At 42.5% G+C, this 19,616-nt stretch overlaps 1 protein-coding gene across 1 annotated transcript in view; it reads right to left on the bottom strand.

The window, feature by feature from the left end:
• The window catches only part of Abcc9 (ATP binding cassette subfamily C member 9), a 101,676-nt gene extending 82,981 nt beyond the window's left edge, over positions 1 to 18,695 (bottom strand). The window contains exons 1-8 of the mRNA XM_051173324.1: positions 18,554 to 18,695; positions 14,839 to 14,980; positions 12,190 to 12,311; positions 5,776 to 5,942; positions 4,101 to 4,343; positions 3,463 to 3,657; positions 1,057 to 1,209; positions 13 to 168 (exon numbers count right to left, since the gene is read on the bottom strand). Of these exons, the coding sequence (XP_051029281.1) occupies positions 13 to 168; positions 1,057 to 1,209; positions 3,463 to 3,657; positions 4,101 to 4,343; positions 5,776 to 5,942; positions 12,190 to 12,311; positions 14,839 to 14,980; positions 18,554 to 18,695 (1,320 nt within the window). The remainder of the gene's footprint in view (positions 1 to 12; positions 169 to 1,056; positions 1,210 to 3,462; positions 3,658 to 4,100; positions 4,344 to 5,775; positions 5,943 to 12,189; positions 12,312 to 14,838; positions 14,981 to 18,553) is intronic.
• Between the last annotated feature and the right edge of the window lie 921 nt (positions 18,696 to 19,616).

Here is a 19,616-nt window from a genome sequence, read left to right on the forward strand (position 1 = left end):
ACAGAGAGCTACCTGGACAGGCATGGCCCACAGATTGGGACACAGGAACAAGAACCACATGAGCTGATTGGTTTCTATGGCAACCAAGTTGTTGATCTGTCCCAGGGTCATCTCACCCATGGATAGGTTAGAAGTAGAGAGCCGAAGGATTTTATTGTATATCATAGCCTATGAGGAGAGAGGGGGAAAGATGGACGTCAAGCTCCAAACTGAAAACCCAACACTAACTAGTTACTTCCACTGAAAAACACAATTATTTTACGTTTTCGAAAATTTACAAGCCTCTCTGCCTTCCTAAGCTAACCATGTTTTTTTTTTTTTTTAATATAAACTTGTGTTTCCTAGGATTATAATTAAAGCCTACGCCCAACTTTAAACACTATGCTCAAGCATAAACAGACATAGGAACGGTGAATGCAGGAGTTTTAAGATGTCTTCCTTGATGTGTTATTTTGAAAGCTCCCTGCCCCGTATTAAGTCAGTGTTTTTTTTCATTAAGTAGAAGCTGCAGACGGAAGCCAAGAGGGGCCGTGAGGAGGGCGGGGCAAGGGGCCGTGAGGAGGGCGGGGCAAGGGGCCGTGAGGAGGGCGGGGCAAGGGGCCGTGAGGAGGGCGGGGCAAGGGGCCGTGAGGAGGGCGGGGCAAGGGGCCAGGAGGAGGGAGGAAAGGTCCACAGTAAGAGTAATGGGAGGACAATTGAATATATCTGACTCAAAAACAGGAGGGACTATTTTCAGGGGAGGAAAGAGATGAGAGGGAGAGACAGAGAGAGAGAGAGAGAGAGAGAGAGAGAGAGAGAGAGAGAGAGAGAGAGAGAAGGGGGAGAGGGAGGGAGGCAGGGAGGGACGGACTGAGAGAGGACATAAAATGTACATATAAAAATGTTACAACAAAGTCCATTATTTTATATGACAACTAAGTTTTTACAAAGTAGATCCTAGAAACTCATTGTCATAATATTAAAGTGGAAACGAAGTGGGGCGGGAATGTTCCCTAGTCTTACCAACACACCGTGCGCGGCCTTTACAAGATGCAAAGGTCCCCGTGTCCTACATACCAGCAGAGCCCCACGGAGGTTGATGCCAGTCTCTATGGTGACATAGTAAGAAGCCTGCAGAAATGTCCTTTGCAGGATAAGGGCCAGGAAAAGCAGGACTGCCAGCACATAGGAGTTTTCCAGAAATTCCTTCGACGAGAGTGTCTCTGAAATCTTATCCCCAAAAGAAAAAAGAAAACAAGTTAAAGCCAGCCTTTCCATCCACCAGATGTATAGTTTGTATTTATTAAAGGACAATTGGTTTTCAGTTTAAAACTCAATGGTCTTACAATGCAAACATCTACCTCCCTTGAGATGGGGTCTCTCATTGGTCTGGAGCTCACCAGTTCAGCTAGACAGGTTGGTGGTGAGCTCCAGGAGCCTTGCTGTCTGCAGGGCTGAGATGACCGTCATAAATCACCTGGCTTTTCTGCTTGTCAATCAATAACTTCGCTGACTGAGCTACCCTTGCCCATGGTCTTTAAAATCACAATTAACTGCTTCTGGTTTCAAAGGACCCTAACTCGTGCTAGTGAAACAAACTTTAAAATGTGTCATTTATTTCATCTGTGTGTTACTCCCAGGAAGAAGAGATGACTTGTGAAAACTCATCTAAGTAGGAAGATGACTGAGTCCATCATAGGGATAAAAAACAAAACAAAACAAACAAGAAGAGAACATTGGTTCAGCTTTGTGAACAACAGTGTCACATCTGGCTGTCAGTGAAGTGCATGGCAATATCAAAGACATTCTCCATCCTTTACTATTTGAGATGGAGTGTTGTGAAGGAGTATATAAAGCAAACGGTTTTTTGTTTGTTTGTTTGTTTTCCTTTTTCTTTTTAGTTTCAGCTCCTTTGTAGTCATCATCTTCTACTACTTCTTTATCTGTGGTGAATAAAATTGTAATTGGTGGTGAAGTGTATAACCCCCAGCAAAATTTTGTGGCCTCAGAAAGGCCATTTTAACTGTAGTGAAGTTTACTGAGATGGATAGAGTTTGGTACTAGGCAAGCAAATGTGTGTTTTGAGTGATCAACTTAATTAACCTAGATACATGATACTGTTGTTTGTGAAGGCATTTCAATAAAGTGTGTCTTTTCAATCTAGTAAGATTATATATCTATCACCTTCCTTACCTTTCTTTAGCATCTGAACCTGCAGTTCTAACCCATCTCTGTTCTCCTAGCCCTGTGGTCCAGGTGTGGATTGTGATGTCTGGCTCTTTCTACATAGATGCTGAAGATAAAAACTTGGTTTCTTAAGCTTGAATGTCAAGCATATGCACACACACACACACACACACACACACACACACACACACACACCACACACACCACACATACACACACATACACACCACACACACACACACACACACACATACACACCACACACACATACACACCACACACACACACACATACACACACACACACAAAATAAAACAGAAAAGAAGAATATATAATATTAAAACCACATTTCTCATATTATTGCCATAGATCTTTGAAACAGTGACTTAATACCCTCATACCCTTTTTAAAGATTACTATAAAAAACAAGTAAAATAACCAATGTAAAATTTCTGCATAAAGTTCCTTACACATGAAGGGTGGTTATGAAGTGTTTATAGGCTCCAAATCTTATGAATAATTTTGATTGGTAGATACATTAATATATATATATGAATATATATAATGTGTACATAATTATATAGATAATTTTCTCTAAAAAGAAACTATTGGTTTTACTTTAAAACATTCAACTTCTCTATAAATAAGTCAGCTTGAATTTCTCATACTACTGCATTAATAAAAAGTGACAATTACAATGTAACCATCCAGTCATGTGTTTCCTTTTAAAAGAACTGTGAGCAGGGCAGGGAAGGCGGCTCAGAGAATAAAGGTGCTTGTCACCAAGCCTGATGACCTGAGACCAATTCCCAGAGTCCACATGGGGGAAGGATAGACCCTACTGTACTCACACAAGTTGTGCTCCGATCTCCAGATTGCCCACATACACTCTGTAGCAATTTCAATAAGAATGTTCCCCCCATAGGCTCATAGGATTGAATGCTTGACCCCAGTGTGTGGAACTGCTCAGGAAGGATTAGGGGGTGTGGCCTTGTTGGAGGAGCTGTGTCACGGAGAGCAGGTATTCAGGGTTCAATAGCCCATGCCATTCCCAGTTACCCTTGTATCTGCCTCATGCTTGTATTTCAAGATCTAAGCTCTCAGCTACTGCTCCAACACCAAGCCTGCCTGCTGCTGCTGCCATCTCCTCACCATGATGGTCACAGAGGCCTCCAAAACTATAATCATCCAATAAACTATAAGTTTCCTTGGTCACGGTGTCGTCACAGCAATACAAAGTGACAAATGCAAACACGAGCTAAATAATGATTAAAAAAAAAAAAAACATGAACTTACTCCTGTAGTGTTATTTGTTCCATTCTTGGTTTCATTTACACGCTGGACTATTCCAGAAATACAGAGAGGACCAGCAAACCCCAGCAAGTCAGCCAAGTATCGGAATGTGCTGCTCAGCAAGATTGGCCTCCCAAAAGCTCTGTACATGGCTAGCCATATGGATGGGGTCCTATTCGGATGGTCTGCAGCCTTTTTCTGAAACAAACAAGAGACCCAAGCAAGACTTTGGAGCAGAGCTGATAGTGGTAAAAATAACTATGGAAAGTTCAATGAATACAACATGGGAAACTGCATCCTTGCATTTTATGCAAATGATAGCTACTAGACCCAACACAATGAAACAGATAACACAGTGTATAAGCTAGTTCATCCACATCTCTGCATTAGTTTTAGCTGTCAAGATGACACGGGATTCTTAAAGACAAATGCATGTCTAGTTCCCTTCGGCTTGGAAAATATGTACCACTCACAAATGTGACCAAAGAAAATCGTACGTGAAACAAGATGATGAGAGACTAGGTATAGACATTATTTGAGCTTTGTACTTCCATATTTAGCAATCCTTCTCTCTCTCTCCCTCTCTCTTTCCCTCTCTCTCTCTCTCTCTGGTTATGAATGTGGAAGACAAATGCTGTTACCTTTTGCTCTTCATAGGCGTCCTTCAGGCAGACATAGTTTGTGACCGCCCTCATGGCTATCGGCAACTTTCCAATGGCCTTCAGATCGATAGGCTTCCTGTGAGCAGATATTATCAGTGTGTTCATCCACCAGTACGTAGCTTTGGACAGTAAATTCACAAATGGCTGGAGGAACCTCACACCTAAGTCCTGGAGGTCTTCTGGAGGCTTCACTTTCTGAGGTTTCATGAAGAAAACATATCTCTGCAGTAGGAAGAATTCCACAGTGTGACCATTAGCCTACTTCTCTCTCCACAGACTAAAAATAAAGCCACAACCTTCCTTCCCTACATTTTTACTTAAGGCAGCCAAAATTCATGTTTTAATCTACAGTTCTTTCCATTGCATTCTGGAATATCCTTTGCAATGTTTCTCCCTTGTTTTCCTTACACTAGCCAGCTGACTGCCAGAATTCCATATAGAAACCACTTTGACACAACTCTGAAAAATTAATTAGCCCTTTAAAAGAACTTGTCATTATCCTCTGATAGGGTTAAATTGATGGAGGTTGCTATATCATATCACTGACACTTTAACATCATTGTCAAGTCACGTGGTTTGGCCCATGTTAACTGCCTATTGTCCACATTCATTGTAGTGTATATCTTTCTACTCATAAAGTTACCTGAAAGAAACTGAATATTGAAAAACCTGTTAGCTCTAATAGTGTCTCACACAATGTAACTGACAACATTAACAGCAGAAAGTGAAAAATAATTTAAAGTATAGGCTTTGTGTGCTGTCCTGACTGCTGTATTTTGGACATGTACCCAATCAGGGAAATGAGAAGAGCAGATAAAATTACCTTCTCTGCAATGATCAACTTCAAGATTCATATTTTGATAAACCTAGACCTGCCTTTGGCCAATCATGGATAAAGAAATCCATTACTACCTGTGAAATCATAAATAGAGTCTAGGACCACACAGATTCTGAGACATTAATGGTGTGGTTGTTTCAGTGAGAATGAACCACCACACACACACACACACACACACACACACACACACACAGGCTAATAGAAGTAAATACTTGGTCCTCGTGTGTTGGAACTACTTGGGAAGGATTAGAAGATATAGCCTTGTTGGAGGTGGTGTATCACAGAGGGTTGGTTTTGAGATTTCAAAAGACTGGTGCCAATCTGTCTGTCTGTCTGTCTATCTATCTTTATGTCTATGTCTATTTCTATCTCTGTCATCTGTTTCATACTTGTGGATCAGGGTGTTAGCTCTCACTGCTCCAGTGGCTGCCTGGCTGCCTGCCTGCCTGCCTGCCTGACTGACTGACTGACTGCCTGCCTGCCTGCCTGCCTGCCTGCCTGCCTGTCCACCTGCCTCCATTCTGGCCATGCTGGCCATGCTGGCCATGAACTCTAACCCATGGAAAGATTTATTAGCCCTAGTAAAGCCTTTCTCCTTTAAGTTGCCCTGGTCACGGTGTTTTATCAGAGCAATAGAAAAGTAACAAATGTCCTGTAATTCCGTGGCTATGTTAACTTTACGTTAACACACATAGACCACATACCCTTTCATATCCCTCTTCTTACTAAGCCCTTCTTATTCCTGACTGGCTGTAATCTCTGCTGCTGAGGTCTTGAGTGGCAGTCATCACACAAAGGCAGGCAACTGGTACTCACCCTGACCCGGATGACGTTGATCTCCACGGCCATCAGCAACCCATTCAGGATTACCATCACAGCTGTGATGCAGAAGCGAAGATTGGACATTCCCCACCCCAACTGCCAGTATTTGACCAACTTTATAGTCTTTGTGATAAAGGCCATTACCCAGTACAGGAATAAGGCTGTGGAAAGAGGGGGGAGGGGTGTGAAGCATCACTAGCTTTTCAACGTAAACACAAGCAAACACATTTTAAGTATTTCATTTGCAAATGATTTCGTCAGTGAGGAACAACACGTGTGTTTAAGTGTATGTCGTGGGTTTAAAATCGAAAGTATGACACAGGATGAGAAATGGGGGTCACGTTTCAATCATCCACATGCGGATATCCAGTGTCCCACAGCTCCAGTTGCTGAAGAGACTGACTTCCTTCCAATGCATGCTTCTGTGCCTGTGCAGAGTGATCTGGCTGTATGTGACAGCATTACTTCTGACCTTGATGCCCTCTTCCAGGTCTGTCAGTGTTCACAGCAAATGCCATGTTGTTTTGATTATTAGAGCTTGGTGCCGTCTTTTGAGGTCCTGTGATGCCCCATGCTTTGCTTTCTGTCAGATCTGGGGAGAGTGGCATTAGGGTTTTGGTAGTGTGTGTGTGTGGTGTTCGTTGAATCTATAAATTGGAGCATGTCAACACCTTGATCACATTAGTTCTTCCCATCCATAAAGGTATGAAACCGTGTTAGAAATATTGGTTGCTTCCGCTCTAATTATGTGTGATAGGAGGGAAACCTAAGCATAGTCTCTTTCCTCAGAGTTATTATGATTCTGTGGGTCTCTGAAGTGGTTTGTCTGAGGTCTTGTTTCTTAAGGCCTTCAGTTACATGAAGAATTAACAAGTTGGTGACAGTGTAATGTATTGGTTAGGTGGGCACATTGTAGACCTCAGTGTATGTGGATCGTTGTTTGCATGGAATCATCATGGGATTTATACAGCTATGGAGTAGAGCGTCTGCTATACAGTTAACCTTCAAAGAATAAATGATAGTTCTCCTCAAACAAGTAGTTTTAAACAGCACAAACATCTTCGGGGCACAGAGAGAGCAAAGGCCCTGGAGAGCAGCGTAGCCCTTGACTAGCTGAAGGAGTCTTCAGCCCTCACCACCACAGTGTGTGTCATGAATGTGAGTTAGAAGCAAAGAGCTACCTGCATCTCTGTGAGTGCAAACCTAGTCCACTCTGTACTTGGGTCATTACAAGTAAATACAGGATAAAAACGAATCTAAAACACACCAGACAACCCAGTCTGGGCAGTACTTAGCAGAGTCAGAACGCTTCAGAGTGCTCATCTATCCCTACCCTGAAACGGAGCTGAACTCAACGTGCATCAGGGATTTTTAAGCTTAAGATATAGAAATAAGAATATGTCTAAGGGAAATTAACCAAAAAAAAAAAAATCCACTATCTAAAGAGATCCACTTTCAGTACTGGAAACAGGTTGAAAGTAAGTGACAGAGAAAGATGTAACACAAAACCAGGAAACATATGATCCTGGAGAAGCCATGTTAAATTCAAGCCATGTAGGCTTCAAGATGGAATATTAGTGAAAGGAAATAAATGTTTCTAACAATCTAAAAAAGATTTTTTTTTCAAGACAGCGTTTCTCTATGTAACAGCCATGGCTGTCCTGAAACTTGCTTTGTAGACCACAGAGATCTGTAGTGGGATATTCACTTTGTCTCCTTCTTGGCACTTACCACGCCCATTGGGGGTGGGGCCAGGGGAGGAAGTGACCCGAGGAACTAGGTCTGAGGAGGAGCCAGGGAACACTCTCTTGCTGGCCGGACGTGGAGAGGAGAGCATCCTGTGGAACCTACTGGTGTTCATCTGTCTATGTTGTAAGTTATTTCAACCTGAATAAACATCTATTCGGCCTATCTGTTTATCCTGATCCTTATTAAACCGCAATAGAGATCTGCCTACCTTTGCCTCCCAAATGCTTGGATTAAAGGTGTAAAACACCACAGCCAGCCTTTAAAGGGTTCTTGATTAGACACTATCAAGCAACTCATATTATTTGATATTCATGAAAGTATTCAGTATTTAGCATTACAAAACTCACTCACCACCTTCAGACTATATGCTCACATCAACTGACCATTGAGCTGGTAAATAAGAAATGAGGCATAGTAAAATTAAAATAGGACCGAGATATAACTCAGCAGTCAAAGCAATTATTGCACAAGCTGCCAGTGTGAGGACCTGGGCCCAGATCCCCAGACCCACGTGAGTGCTGAGTGGTCTCAGTGATCTGCCTGTAATTCCAACACACAGGAGGCAGAGGCAGGGAAGCTGTGGAGCAAGCTGGCTCACCGAAGCAGCTGTATTGGTGAACTCTTGGTTCATTTGAATGACCCCACCTCAGCGAATAAGGAGGAAGAGCAATGAGGATGGCCTGTAAAACCCACCTGAGGCAACCACACGATTGTGCACATGTATGCATCTACACCTGTACCCTCATGTGTCCCGCACATGTGAACATGCACACACATATGTATACAATATGAGCATGCACGTGAAAGAGGAAGGAAACAAAAGTGCTTCCGTTTTAAAAGTCAAGAACAGAGCCTTTCACCTCTGTGCTGCTGCTTAATGGGGGACAGAAACCTAACAACTCGAAACAGGAAACAGCCCACACGCTTGTCATCTCAGTTTTCATGTGCCCTAAGTCCAAGCGTGCGTCATCTGGATTCTCTCAACAAGCAGCAAGCCAAGTGATGACTGCAGTGTTAGCAGTGGACCGGCTGACTTTGAACCTTTGCCCTCACCATCCTTTGTTACACCCTCCCTGGCCTCAGGAGAATATGTCACAGACTAGGAACACAGATCACAGGGACAATGCAGTGACTGTCCAGCGTTCCTGTTCAGTAAGCTATCTAGGTGTCTCCAAATGCTCAGAAATTTAACCAAGCATAGCTAATAATCCACGTGAAAGAATACTCCCTATACACACTAGGAAATATTCTAAGTGAGCTGTAACAGAAATTCTACTTTGTGTAAAAATTAAGAAAAACTACAGTTAGAATAAGATTACCACTTTAGATACTCCGTTTGGAGAGGTCTCAAATCAGTGTTTCTACCTTAAAAGTTCTGGGAAGGAGGACAAAGGACAAATCCAAAGAGGGAAGACCGTGGACTATGAGCGGGGGAAAGGATGCAGCACGCGGAGTGAACGACCCAGAAAGTGAGCGCACGCGGGAACGCCAACAAGGCTGGGTCTTTGAGGGAATCACAGCCAACTAGTAATTCCTTAGTCACATTAGACAAAGGGAGAATACAAGAGCCAGGGCCGGAAATGGAGGCAGCTATGTCTTTCGTCTACATCTGTGAGCACGATAACCAGGGACGACTTTATGATGTCTATCTGAAAATGTAGACCGAAGGGAATTGCTTGGAATCAATGGCTGTGTGTGTGAAAACAACATAAGCAAAAACAAAACAAAACAAACAGAAAAAAAAAACCCCAACAACAACAACAACAAAACCCACAACTTTGCCTTCTGGTAGCATCTTATACACAATTGATTTTAAATGGATCGTGGTTCTAAAAACAAAAGTTGAAACTATAAACATATCAGATAAAGCATGAGCTTGTAAAGCTTTAAGACACAGAGAGCAGTAACAACACAAAAACATTAGATAGACTACATACACCACATCAAAATTAAATTTTTCTGCTTACGGGAGACCCGGTTAAAGTTAGGAGTTTAAATGCACCACTCCTGGAGGGAAGTATTTTTATGACGTCATAGTATTTACTACAAGAAGAGAACCTGTACAACTCAAAGACGAAATGCAACTTACTGCAAATAGGACAAAACCTATCAACAGACACTGTAAAAAGATAACAACTCGACACCTTTCAAAGATACCAGCCACAAAAATCCATCAAATGGCACTGTGCACCAGGGTCCAAGGAAGATGAACATTAAAGCCATGGTAATAAGATACCAGTGTACACACTGAGATACCGGTGTACATGCTAAGATACTGGTGTACATGTTAACATACTGGTGTGCACACTGAGATAATTGTGTGCATGCTAAGATACTGATGTACACACTAAGATACTGGTGTACATGCTAAGATACCGGTGTACACACTGAGATACCGGTGTACATGCTAAGATACCAGTGTACACACTGAGATACCGGTGTACATGCTAAGATACCGGTGTACACACTGAGATACCGGTGTACATGCTAAGATACCAGTGTACACACTGAGATACCGGTGTACACACTGAGATACCGGTGTACATGCTAAGATACCGGTGTACAGCCACTGGTACTGCTACATGAGCTTGGGCTCACTAAGGCTGTGTCCACAAGGGACTGATGAGTCACATATTGTTAGTGAAAATATAAAATGATTCAAATACTTTGGGGGAACATCTGCTGGTTTCTTACTGATACAGACATATAACTTACATATACTTCTGTCTGCCCTCTGGCCCAGAAATCCCTCTCTGAGCTTTTTAACCTAAAGAAATAAACTCATGTATTCGCAAAACCATTCACAATAACCCTTCCCTTTTACAATAGCCCAACTCTAGGCAGAGTCCGGTATGCATCGATAACATAGGGAAAGCACACGTTTGTACAGAGGAGAATGATCCAAGAGCTGATCCTAAGAACAAAACACTGATCAAAGCCTCACAGAATCACGCTGAGAGAAAGCGGCCTACATCAGAAGAGCTGAGACTATTTGATTCAATCACTATGAAATGGGAGAGCAAGCCAATCTCCGCATGGTGGAGGAAATCAGAATAGATTCTTTCTCCTCTGTGCAGACGGAAGTGGAGTCAGGGCAGCCTAAGAGAGACCGTGCATGGCTGAGGGTGACTCTGTGGTGGGGCGATGACATCACGTATGCAAATTTCAGTCCCCAAGAGCTATAGACAAAGGTTTAACTCTAGAGAGATGTGTGTGTGTGTGTGTGTGTGTGTGTGTGTGTGTGTGTGTGTGTAAAGAACAGGAAAATACAGGTTTGTGCTAAAACAAACAGAATATAACCTAATAGAATTTTAAGTAGTAGGTTAATGAGTATTTGTATAATTCTTTCAATTTTCTGCAGGTTTGGGAGTATTAATCATAAATTTGGAATTGGGACAAAATTACAAGTTCATAACTTTAAAATGAGCATTTTTCTTTCTGGGATCAAGTCTTTCTTTTAAAACGGTGAGAAAGTAGCCTGTCATTGAGTTGTATCAGCCTCTCACTTTAGACATTAAGTAACACTTTATCTCCCACATACATAATAATTGTGCTCTGAGTTTGACTTCAAGTTCCTAGATATGTTGCTAAATTGTACATTTGCTTTTCGTTTTTATCCTGTAAAAATTATATGCTTTCAAACTTTTCTTTTTGGTTGCCAATTAGAACTTTCATACACTTTAACTTGTCCATGTTTCTGTGGTTACATCTGGCCACTGTTTTACTAGACAGCCTTTGTGATACTTCAGGTTTTGACAAGTCTTTTGTGTTAATCAGCCATGTGTAAGACACACAACACAGTGATCAGTGTTTTTTGTACAACCATCTTGAATGTCAACATTCTTGGCAATAAAGCACTAGAGTGTGTTTTATTTCTTCTAATAATCTCGTGGGTAGTCAACGACATTTTCCCACATCAATCACATGAAATCTGTGGGCCTTGGGTAGTTCTAAGCTGCCATTCAAACTAAAACCTGGTTGTAGTTGTAATTTTAACAGGTCCATGGGACCCTGAAGTTCACCAGGGGTCGATGGCCTATGTTTCCATTTCAGCTGTGTCTTCATGACAACTTATGTAAGAAATAGAAGCATGAGCCAATGTTCTGAATACAACCTACTGGGAAGAGTTCCATCATGTCAACATAAGGCAAAAATGAAGTTAAGGGCATTTAATTTCCAATTTTAGAGTTGGACAACTGTAACCCCAGTGCTGGGAAGAGGGGCTGAGACTGAGGAGCTGGTCTACAATGCTCTCTCTGCTGCAAGGAGACTTCTGGGGACTCCCCAGCAGCATGGCATCCTGTGGTATCAACAGAGGGTGGGAAAGGCCTTCGGAAGATGTCTCAAGACTCCAAGGCAAAGGGAGCTATGTAAGATGACGTCCCCACGGTCAGCACATCCTTCTCCCTCCACAACACTGACACATCACAGAGGACATTTGTTGGAGGAAAGATGGGATTGCCGCAGCTTAGGATGCCTTGACACATCCCCAACCTCACATTTCCCAGGAGACTATGGGTGAATTAAATGTTTTCATGCTTCCCACCTTTATATGCTTCCCACCTCAGCTCCCCTCACTATTTATTTATCTGTCAAGCGGGGAAGAAACCAAATGGCTCTTTTGGAGAGGGTGTTCAGAAAACCTGTGCAAATATTTACCTAAAAGTAATTTAGGGAAATTTGATGTTTCGATATTATGATAATACACGATGGACGTTGTAGTGGCAACAAATCCCATCACAGCCGGCATGAAAAGGTGGAGATGCCTGGACTCCCGCCGCCTAGAGAGAGCAAAACAATGTTGGTGTCTAAGGCAAAGGGTTCTAGAGCGTTCTTCGTTGTGTTTGCCATCTTCTCATGAGAACTTACACAGCTGTGCTTAAAATCCAGACCGCAATAGTTGTTGCTTAGGGAACACGTGAGCAAATACATCATACGTGTTCGATGTAATTGTGCTGCCAGCACTTACCCTGACATAAAAGCATGGATTAAATACAATGAAACAATATCTTCAAGTGCTCATAGCAAAACAACCCACACCCACCATTCTACATGTGTGCATATGAGCGTGAACACATACATTGATGCACAAATTATGTATTAAGAAAGACCTGCTGAAGTAATTCAATGATCAAAGCCAGTAAGAACAACGAGCCAAAAGAGTGAATAGCTCGAGCATAGGGAAAAACATATTTTGAGGAAGTCGTTTCATAAGTGTGATTTAAAGTAGAGACGGAAATACAGAAAAAGTACTTGAGCATGATACCAAACAAATTAAGAGTCAGGAAGACAAATACGTTTTGTACTGTGTGGGGGCCCTACTATTCTTTATAGATACGTGTGACACCATTTACTCGTGTGTGTTTATATGTTATGGAAGCAGAGTTAGGGAGGTCAGGGTAATAGAGGTGTTGAGCACAGGGAGAAAGAAAGGAGGCCACAGGGAAGGTACGGGCAGGGAGATGATGCATTTGGAGCAACTGTCTATATGAAACCCAGTACTGGGGGCAGAAAATATTCACCAATAAAAATAAAATCAATGCCCCAGTCAGGAAAGTGATAGGCATGGCACAGAATATGGAGATATACCAAAGTTTGAAACCACACAATACATTTAAAATTCTAAATAGTTTAACGTTGAACCAGATATCTTAGGGCAGGCTACATCCCGAAAGGCTTTGAACACCATGCCATGGGTTGGGATCTCTCTGAAGGACACTGACGAGCTTAATAGTGCTCGGTCACATTTGCACTTCAGACAGATTTATTCTGCGCTGTAGGGGTGATGGTGTTAGTAAATGTGGGGGGTTGTGGGTGAGGGAAGAAGCAGAGAGAGGCCACTAAGCAGGTCAACACAATGAAGATCTGAGCTTAATCTTAATAACAGTGACATGAGGGAAACAGGGCGTTTGGAAAAGGCCAGTTGCAAAATTGGACAAGAGTTGATCAGTGCGAATCATAAAGTCAAAGAAGTTAGACTACAACTGACCAGCGTGAATGTGTGAAGGTGATGACGACAGGCTTAGATGACGATTCCCCTCCTGGGCGGACAATTGTGTGACCGAGGTGTTATAAGGACATGGTAAAGGAAGGGAACTTTTGCTACATTTGTAAAAACATACTGAAAAGTTCTAAAAAGTTTCCAGTAAGTCAGTGGTGAAATAAACCTCCAATGGCTTTAAATAAAGACACATATTAGAATCTCTGATGGCCCCCTTTTATCAGAAATTCAGGCAAACACACATCTGCAAGGGGCCACCATGAAGCATTAGGGGAATATCGGCTCCATGGCTGAAGTTTCAGTCCTTGCTAATTGTAACAGGAAAACATGGGAGTTGCAAAGGAGGTCCTATGAAATGAGAGGAAAATAGTTTTTGGGTTTTCTTTTTTAAAAAACTTAAAAGGTGTCTAATATCGATCATGTTCTATACAGGGTCTCACTGTATAGCCCAGCTGTCCTAGAACTCGCTACGTAGATCGGGCTGTCCTGAAACAGAGCTCTGCCTGCCTCTGCCTCCCCAGTGCTGGGATTAAAGTTGGGCGCCACCACGCATGGCTCCAAATCAGGGTTTGAATGAAATGTGCACAGTGGCTTACACATTTCCTATTGCTTGAGTTCATTCTGTTATTAATGTGAGGAATATTTTTCACAGACTATGTTTATATAGTTTATAAGTAAACTTCACCGTATTTAATTTTCTAATATAAATTTCCTTTATAAGAAGGACAAAGTCCCACTAGAAATATGACTCATACAAAGTCTGCTAAAGTTTCATCCTTTGCTTGAGTCTCTGTCTCAGTGGCTCTTAGGTTCTTGTAAGGCTTGTCTCACCTATCCCGGTTTCTTTACAAAATAAATGTGCACGTCTGCGAGTTGATGGCTACGTTAAAACATAAATGCATAGTTATTGGAGCTGTAGTCAATTAATATCAAGACATACAGAGAGATAGAAAGATATTTAATATCAATATAGATGACATATATGTATACGCCTGTTTTTAAAGATAAAGTACACAGCAAAATGTTTCAAAGGATGGAACTTTCTGGATGAGTGAACAAAGAAATATGAAAGCACATGACTGAACTCAAGTCTCAAAAGATCTGACATTGTCCGTCAGAGAAATGATGTGGCGAGACAAGGATGAAGGTAAAATGCAGAGGGACTGGGGGAAGGTGTTTACTGTGGAGGATGCTCACCACGGCTGATCCCCTCCCATGACTAAACCGGGCCATGTGCTTTGAGCGACCTCCGACCTCCGTGTGTCCACTCGCACACGGGAAGACACTGGGCCCAGTGGGTCACTTACGAGTCTAAGACGATGCCTTCCGCTATTTCACAAACGTGGACAAACAGGAGAGCAAACGTCAGAATCCATCTCAGGTTGTGTCCCGGGAAATGAAGCCAGGTGTTGTGATGGATCTGCACCTTTGAGCTCTGGCTCCCCCATCCTGAGAGAGAGGGGTGGGGGGAAATGTGGTTAATAAAAGGGTCATCGCAGCCCGGAGTACAATTCACATTATTGAGCGCAGCGATGGAAACTCTGGTCTCTTTGCAATTAGTTAAATTAGTTAAATTCAATGAGTTAAAAATAACTAATTAAGTTAGATTTACAACATCATGGAGGCTCACTCGTTAACACATGCTGCACTGCTCACAAATGACCTTCCAGCTCTGAGAAGAGCGTGATCATAACTGACACACTTACAACTTCCGGTCACCCAGCAAGACAAATGAATAAACACAATATCAAAGGGAAACAGGCATCTATAGACCTTCAGGGGACTACCAAAAACGTGTATTTGGTGAAACAAATTCTGAGTCACATGTGTATTTGTGTGTGTGTTCACGTGTGTGTGTTCACATGTGTGTGAGTGTGTGAGTGCATGTGTGTGTGTGTGTGTGTTCAAACCTTCCTCCTTGTTTGAGACAAAGGTCTCCTATTGGTCACAGCTGACCGTGAGCCTCTGAGGATTTCCCTATCTCCCCCTCCCATTTCCTATAGGAGTGCCTAGATTATAGATAACCATAGAGCATCTTTTTCATATGGGTTCTGAGGATTCAAACTCAGTTCCTCAGGCTTGCACAGTAGTGTAATGAGCTGCTACCTCCCTGGCCCTGAATCACACACCCATCATACGAAAAAAATGAGCATCTCTGGCTGGACCAACACTGCTCCACAACATACTATGTTTTCCCTCAAAGAACGCTGAAGTCAAAATCAGGGCCTATAGTGATGGCTCAGCAGTCAGGAGTTCATACTGATATTGCAGAGGACCAGGGTTTGGTTCCAGCACTCCAGACAGGCAGCTCACTAGTGCCTATAACACTACGTCCAGCAGATCTTCTGGCCACCATGGGTATCTGCATGCATGTAAGTATAGATACATACGCACACCACACACACACACACACACACACACACACACACATACCATACACACACACTCACACACACCATACTCACACACTCACACACACCACACACACACATACTCACACACTCAGACACACACACAGTCACACACACACTTTAAAATAAAATAATAAAATGAAAATATTCAATCATTCATACAAGCCTTGGGAAGGGTTGAGAATTCTACTACTGGTGTACTCTAAGCTCACAACAGAAGAAAATCCAGTAATTACTTCTTGGTCAGATTTTAAGGTTTTCCTCCCCACACTGTAGGCAGAGAGAATATCATCCCTACGGAACACAAGAACAGAGTCCCACCTCTAGTTTTTTCCCTCTTCTTTCTTTCTAGATTTTGACTACGCACATATACAATGCACTTCAAAAACGAATGGGCATTTGTGCTAGGAATATTGCAAGAAGAAATTCTGTGCAGACAAAGGGGGCTGGAGCAGAGTCTGGAAAGACACCGGCTCACGTCTTACGGCTTCCAAATGTAATTCAGAACTGGGAGGTGATCTCTGCTAACACTTCTTCCCATGCTTTATGCTTTCGAGTCCTGCCTTTCTCCTGTGATTTTACAATTTCCGTAGGACGGGATACTTCTTTCACACTAGCTAAGTGGCCAGCGTCATAAGTGAGCATTCCATCGGTCCTTCTATTTAAATACCCTAGTGGTCAGCCTCTGTGATGACATTAAAGGCCAATGCCACAGGCTAACTTCATGGCAAATTATGAATTATTAATTATAGACTTGCATTAAAATAATAATGCTTTTAGATACTGCTACACAAAAGAATGAGCAGTGTTTCTACTCTATGTTCCTAGAATATTCAGTGCCTATACATTTATTTAACCTAAATAGCAATGTACCAAGAACTATACCAGTCTCTCTGTATACCAGAGGACAGATGACCTCTGTTGGAATGTTAACCCATGAAATCTGTGTATGTTCACTTCTCTGTTGCTGTGATAAACACTGTGACTAAAATCAATCTGGGTGGAAAGCACTTAGCTCATCTTACCATTTGTAGTCTATCAGTAAGGGAAGCCAAGGCAGGAACTCAAGGTGGGATCTTGAAGCAGAAGCTTGGCTTGCTCAGCTACCTTCCTCATGTGGCCCAGATCCACCTGTCTAGGGATGGTTCTGGCAGCCACTACTTCCCCACTGTTACTGGAGTTTCTTGTCCTGCCTGGTCCCACAGCTGCTTTGCCCCAAATAAGCACACGAAGACGTATGTTAATTATAAAACTGTTGGCCAATGGCTAGGGCTTCTTATTGCTAGCTCTGTCTTAATTATTAACCCACCTCTATAAATCTATGTATTTCCACATCGTCTTGGCTTACGGGAGAATGCCTGGACCTGTTGCTCCTTTTGACTGCTCTATGGCATCTCTTTTCTGTTTCTCTCTGCCTACCTTTCTCAGAATTCTCCTTGCCTCCTAGCCCCATCTGTCTTCCTGCCTCTATTGGCCAGCCAGTGTTTTATCCATCAACCAACAAGAGAAACATATATACAGAAGGAACTCCCCCACTATCCCACAATGATGAATTCTAACGTAGAATTGCTAGCCAAATAAGCTTTTCCTCCCTTGCTTTTGTCAAGGTATTTAGTCTTATACTAATCTTAATTATTTCTTACATAGCAATGATTTAAAATTCTTAAGTTAAAGTGTCTGTTTTTTCCAGTTGTGGTTGTGATGCCTGAAACCCCCACAGGAGACTAAGGCAAGAAGATTACAAGATCAAAGATAGAGTGGGCTGCTCTATATCAAGCTCCAGATGTCCGAGTGTGTAACAGAAACTTTTTTTGAGGAAAATAAAAACAAAAACAAAAAAAAAGTGAAATGATTTATTTTGGTTGTTTTCAGGAAGTTCCAAAAACTTATATATAATTGTCCTAAATAATGTGCACATGTATAAGTGGTTAAATGAAAATATATTTACAAGCTTTTTGTTTGTTTCCTGAGTCAGTATCACTATATAGTCCATTCTGGTCTTGAACTCATGGCAATCCTACTGCCTTAGCCTCCCAGGTCTTAGTTACCATGCCCAGCGAACTTTCCAATTGATTTCCATAAGAATCCTTTCTCCCTAAGACACAACCTACCAGTCTCCTTCTTTCAAGACCCAGGTGTGTCACTCTGTAACTATTCCCTCATGCCCCACCCACCAGGAGTCAGATGCTCTGGCCGGTGAATGCTCAGGGTGATTTGCTCTTGAGTTAGCAAAGGGGCTGACGAAATGGAGTCAGTATGGTTCATATGCTCCTGTGGTCTGCATTGGAGGGGAGATCTGTCTTGTCAGTTTCTATCCTGTCTCATAGCATGAAGCAAACAGTCACACAGATGCCTTAGTTCTGTCTCGTGGAATTATCTCCTCGCTCCTTTATAAAGAACTGCTACAACTCTGCTGGCATGTACGTACGCATGGAATATTCTACAGCCAGTATCTACAATTCAAACGCACGAAACAGCATCACACTGTCCTCCCTCACAAACTCACACATCAGCTTTCAGTGTGGGAAACTTAACTCAGCATTACCCAGAACCTTGGCCACCGGTGAGGTAGAAATAGGAGATGCTGTGACACGGGGCATTGATGACTCACCGATGAACAATATCGGGAAGGTGATGAACAACAGGAAGACATGAGGGACCAGGTTGAGCGCATCCACAAAGCAGGGGTTCTGGAGGACACCTTGGCAGATGTTATATGACGAGATGTTGTTCCCACAAAAAGAGAGGCTCATTTCTTCTGCTTTGACTAGCCTACAATAGAGAAAGGACCATCTTAGTGAGCATTAGCCTTCCCTATAATGACGGCTTTAAGTTAAGGAACTTGCTCAGGTCTCAGAGTAAGCCATCTTCTTGGGCATGTGTGATTCAACAGCTTTATTATAGTCACAGGCTTGTGGAGCTGTCACCAAACTAATTTTAGAAATGTTCATCATCCACAAAGAAACTTAGTGTCCTTTAATCCACCTGCTTCCATTTTCTCATTCCCCCTCCTTAAGGAAAGAATAACGTATTTTCTCTCCTTTAATTTCCTTTATCCCCCTACAATCTCTCTCTCTCTCTCTCTCTCTCTCTCTCTCTCTCTCTCTGTCTGTCTGTCTGTCTGTCTGTGTGTGTGTGTGTGTATGCGTGTGCGTGCACGCAAGCATGCCTGGGAGCTATAGCAGGCAACTTGCAGGAGGAGTCAGTTCTCTCTCCCACCATCTGGATTATGTGTTCAAACCCCAGTCATTACTCTTAGCAGCCAGGGGCTTTACCACTGAACCATCTCACCAGGCTTCATGCATTTCCTCAACAGCATTCTAAGCACCAACTTGAGTAACTCTCTATGGCATAGCCTCTACCACATTTTATTTGTCTAGACATCTGGTGTGTTTAGACTTCTAGCTGTTATGACAACACCACTAGAAATATTCATAAATTCAAGGTGCTCTGCTCGAGCTGAGATAAAGGCTGGCTGATGAGCTGGAGGTCAGTGTCCCAGTGCAATGAGAGTAGGCGTGGATGGAAAGGAAGTACAGGGCTTCATGCCAATCATCGCAAGGGCTTTAGCTTCCACCCTGTGTGGTGAGTGTGAGCTTGGGTTATTCTCTGGCTTTGATTTGAAATAGGAGATCCTTCTCTTTGCTGTGCTGGGAAGACAGCAGAGCCTTCTC

This window comes from Phodopus roborovskii, unplaced genomic scaffold (genome assembly GCF_943737965.1).
Source record: "Phodopus roborovskii unplaced genomic scaffold, PHOROB, whole genome shotgun sequence".
Taxonomy (NCBI): Eukaryota; Metazoa; Chordata; class Mammalia; order Rodentia; family Cricetidae; genus Phodopus; species Phodopus roborovskii.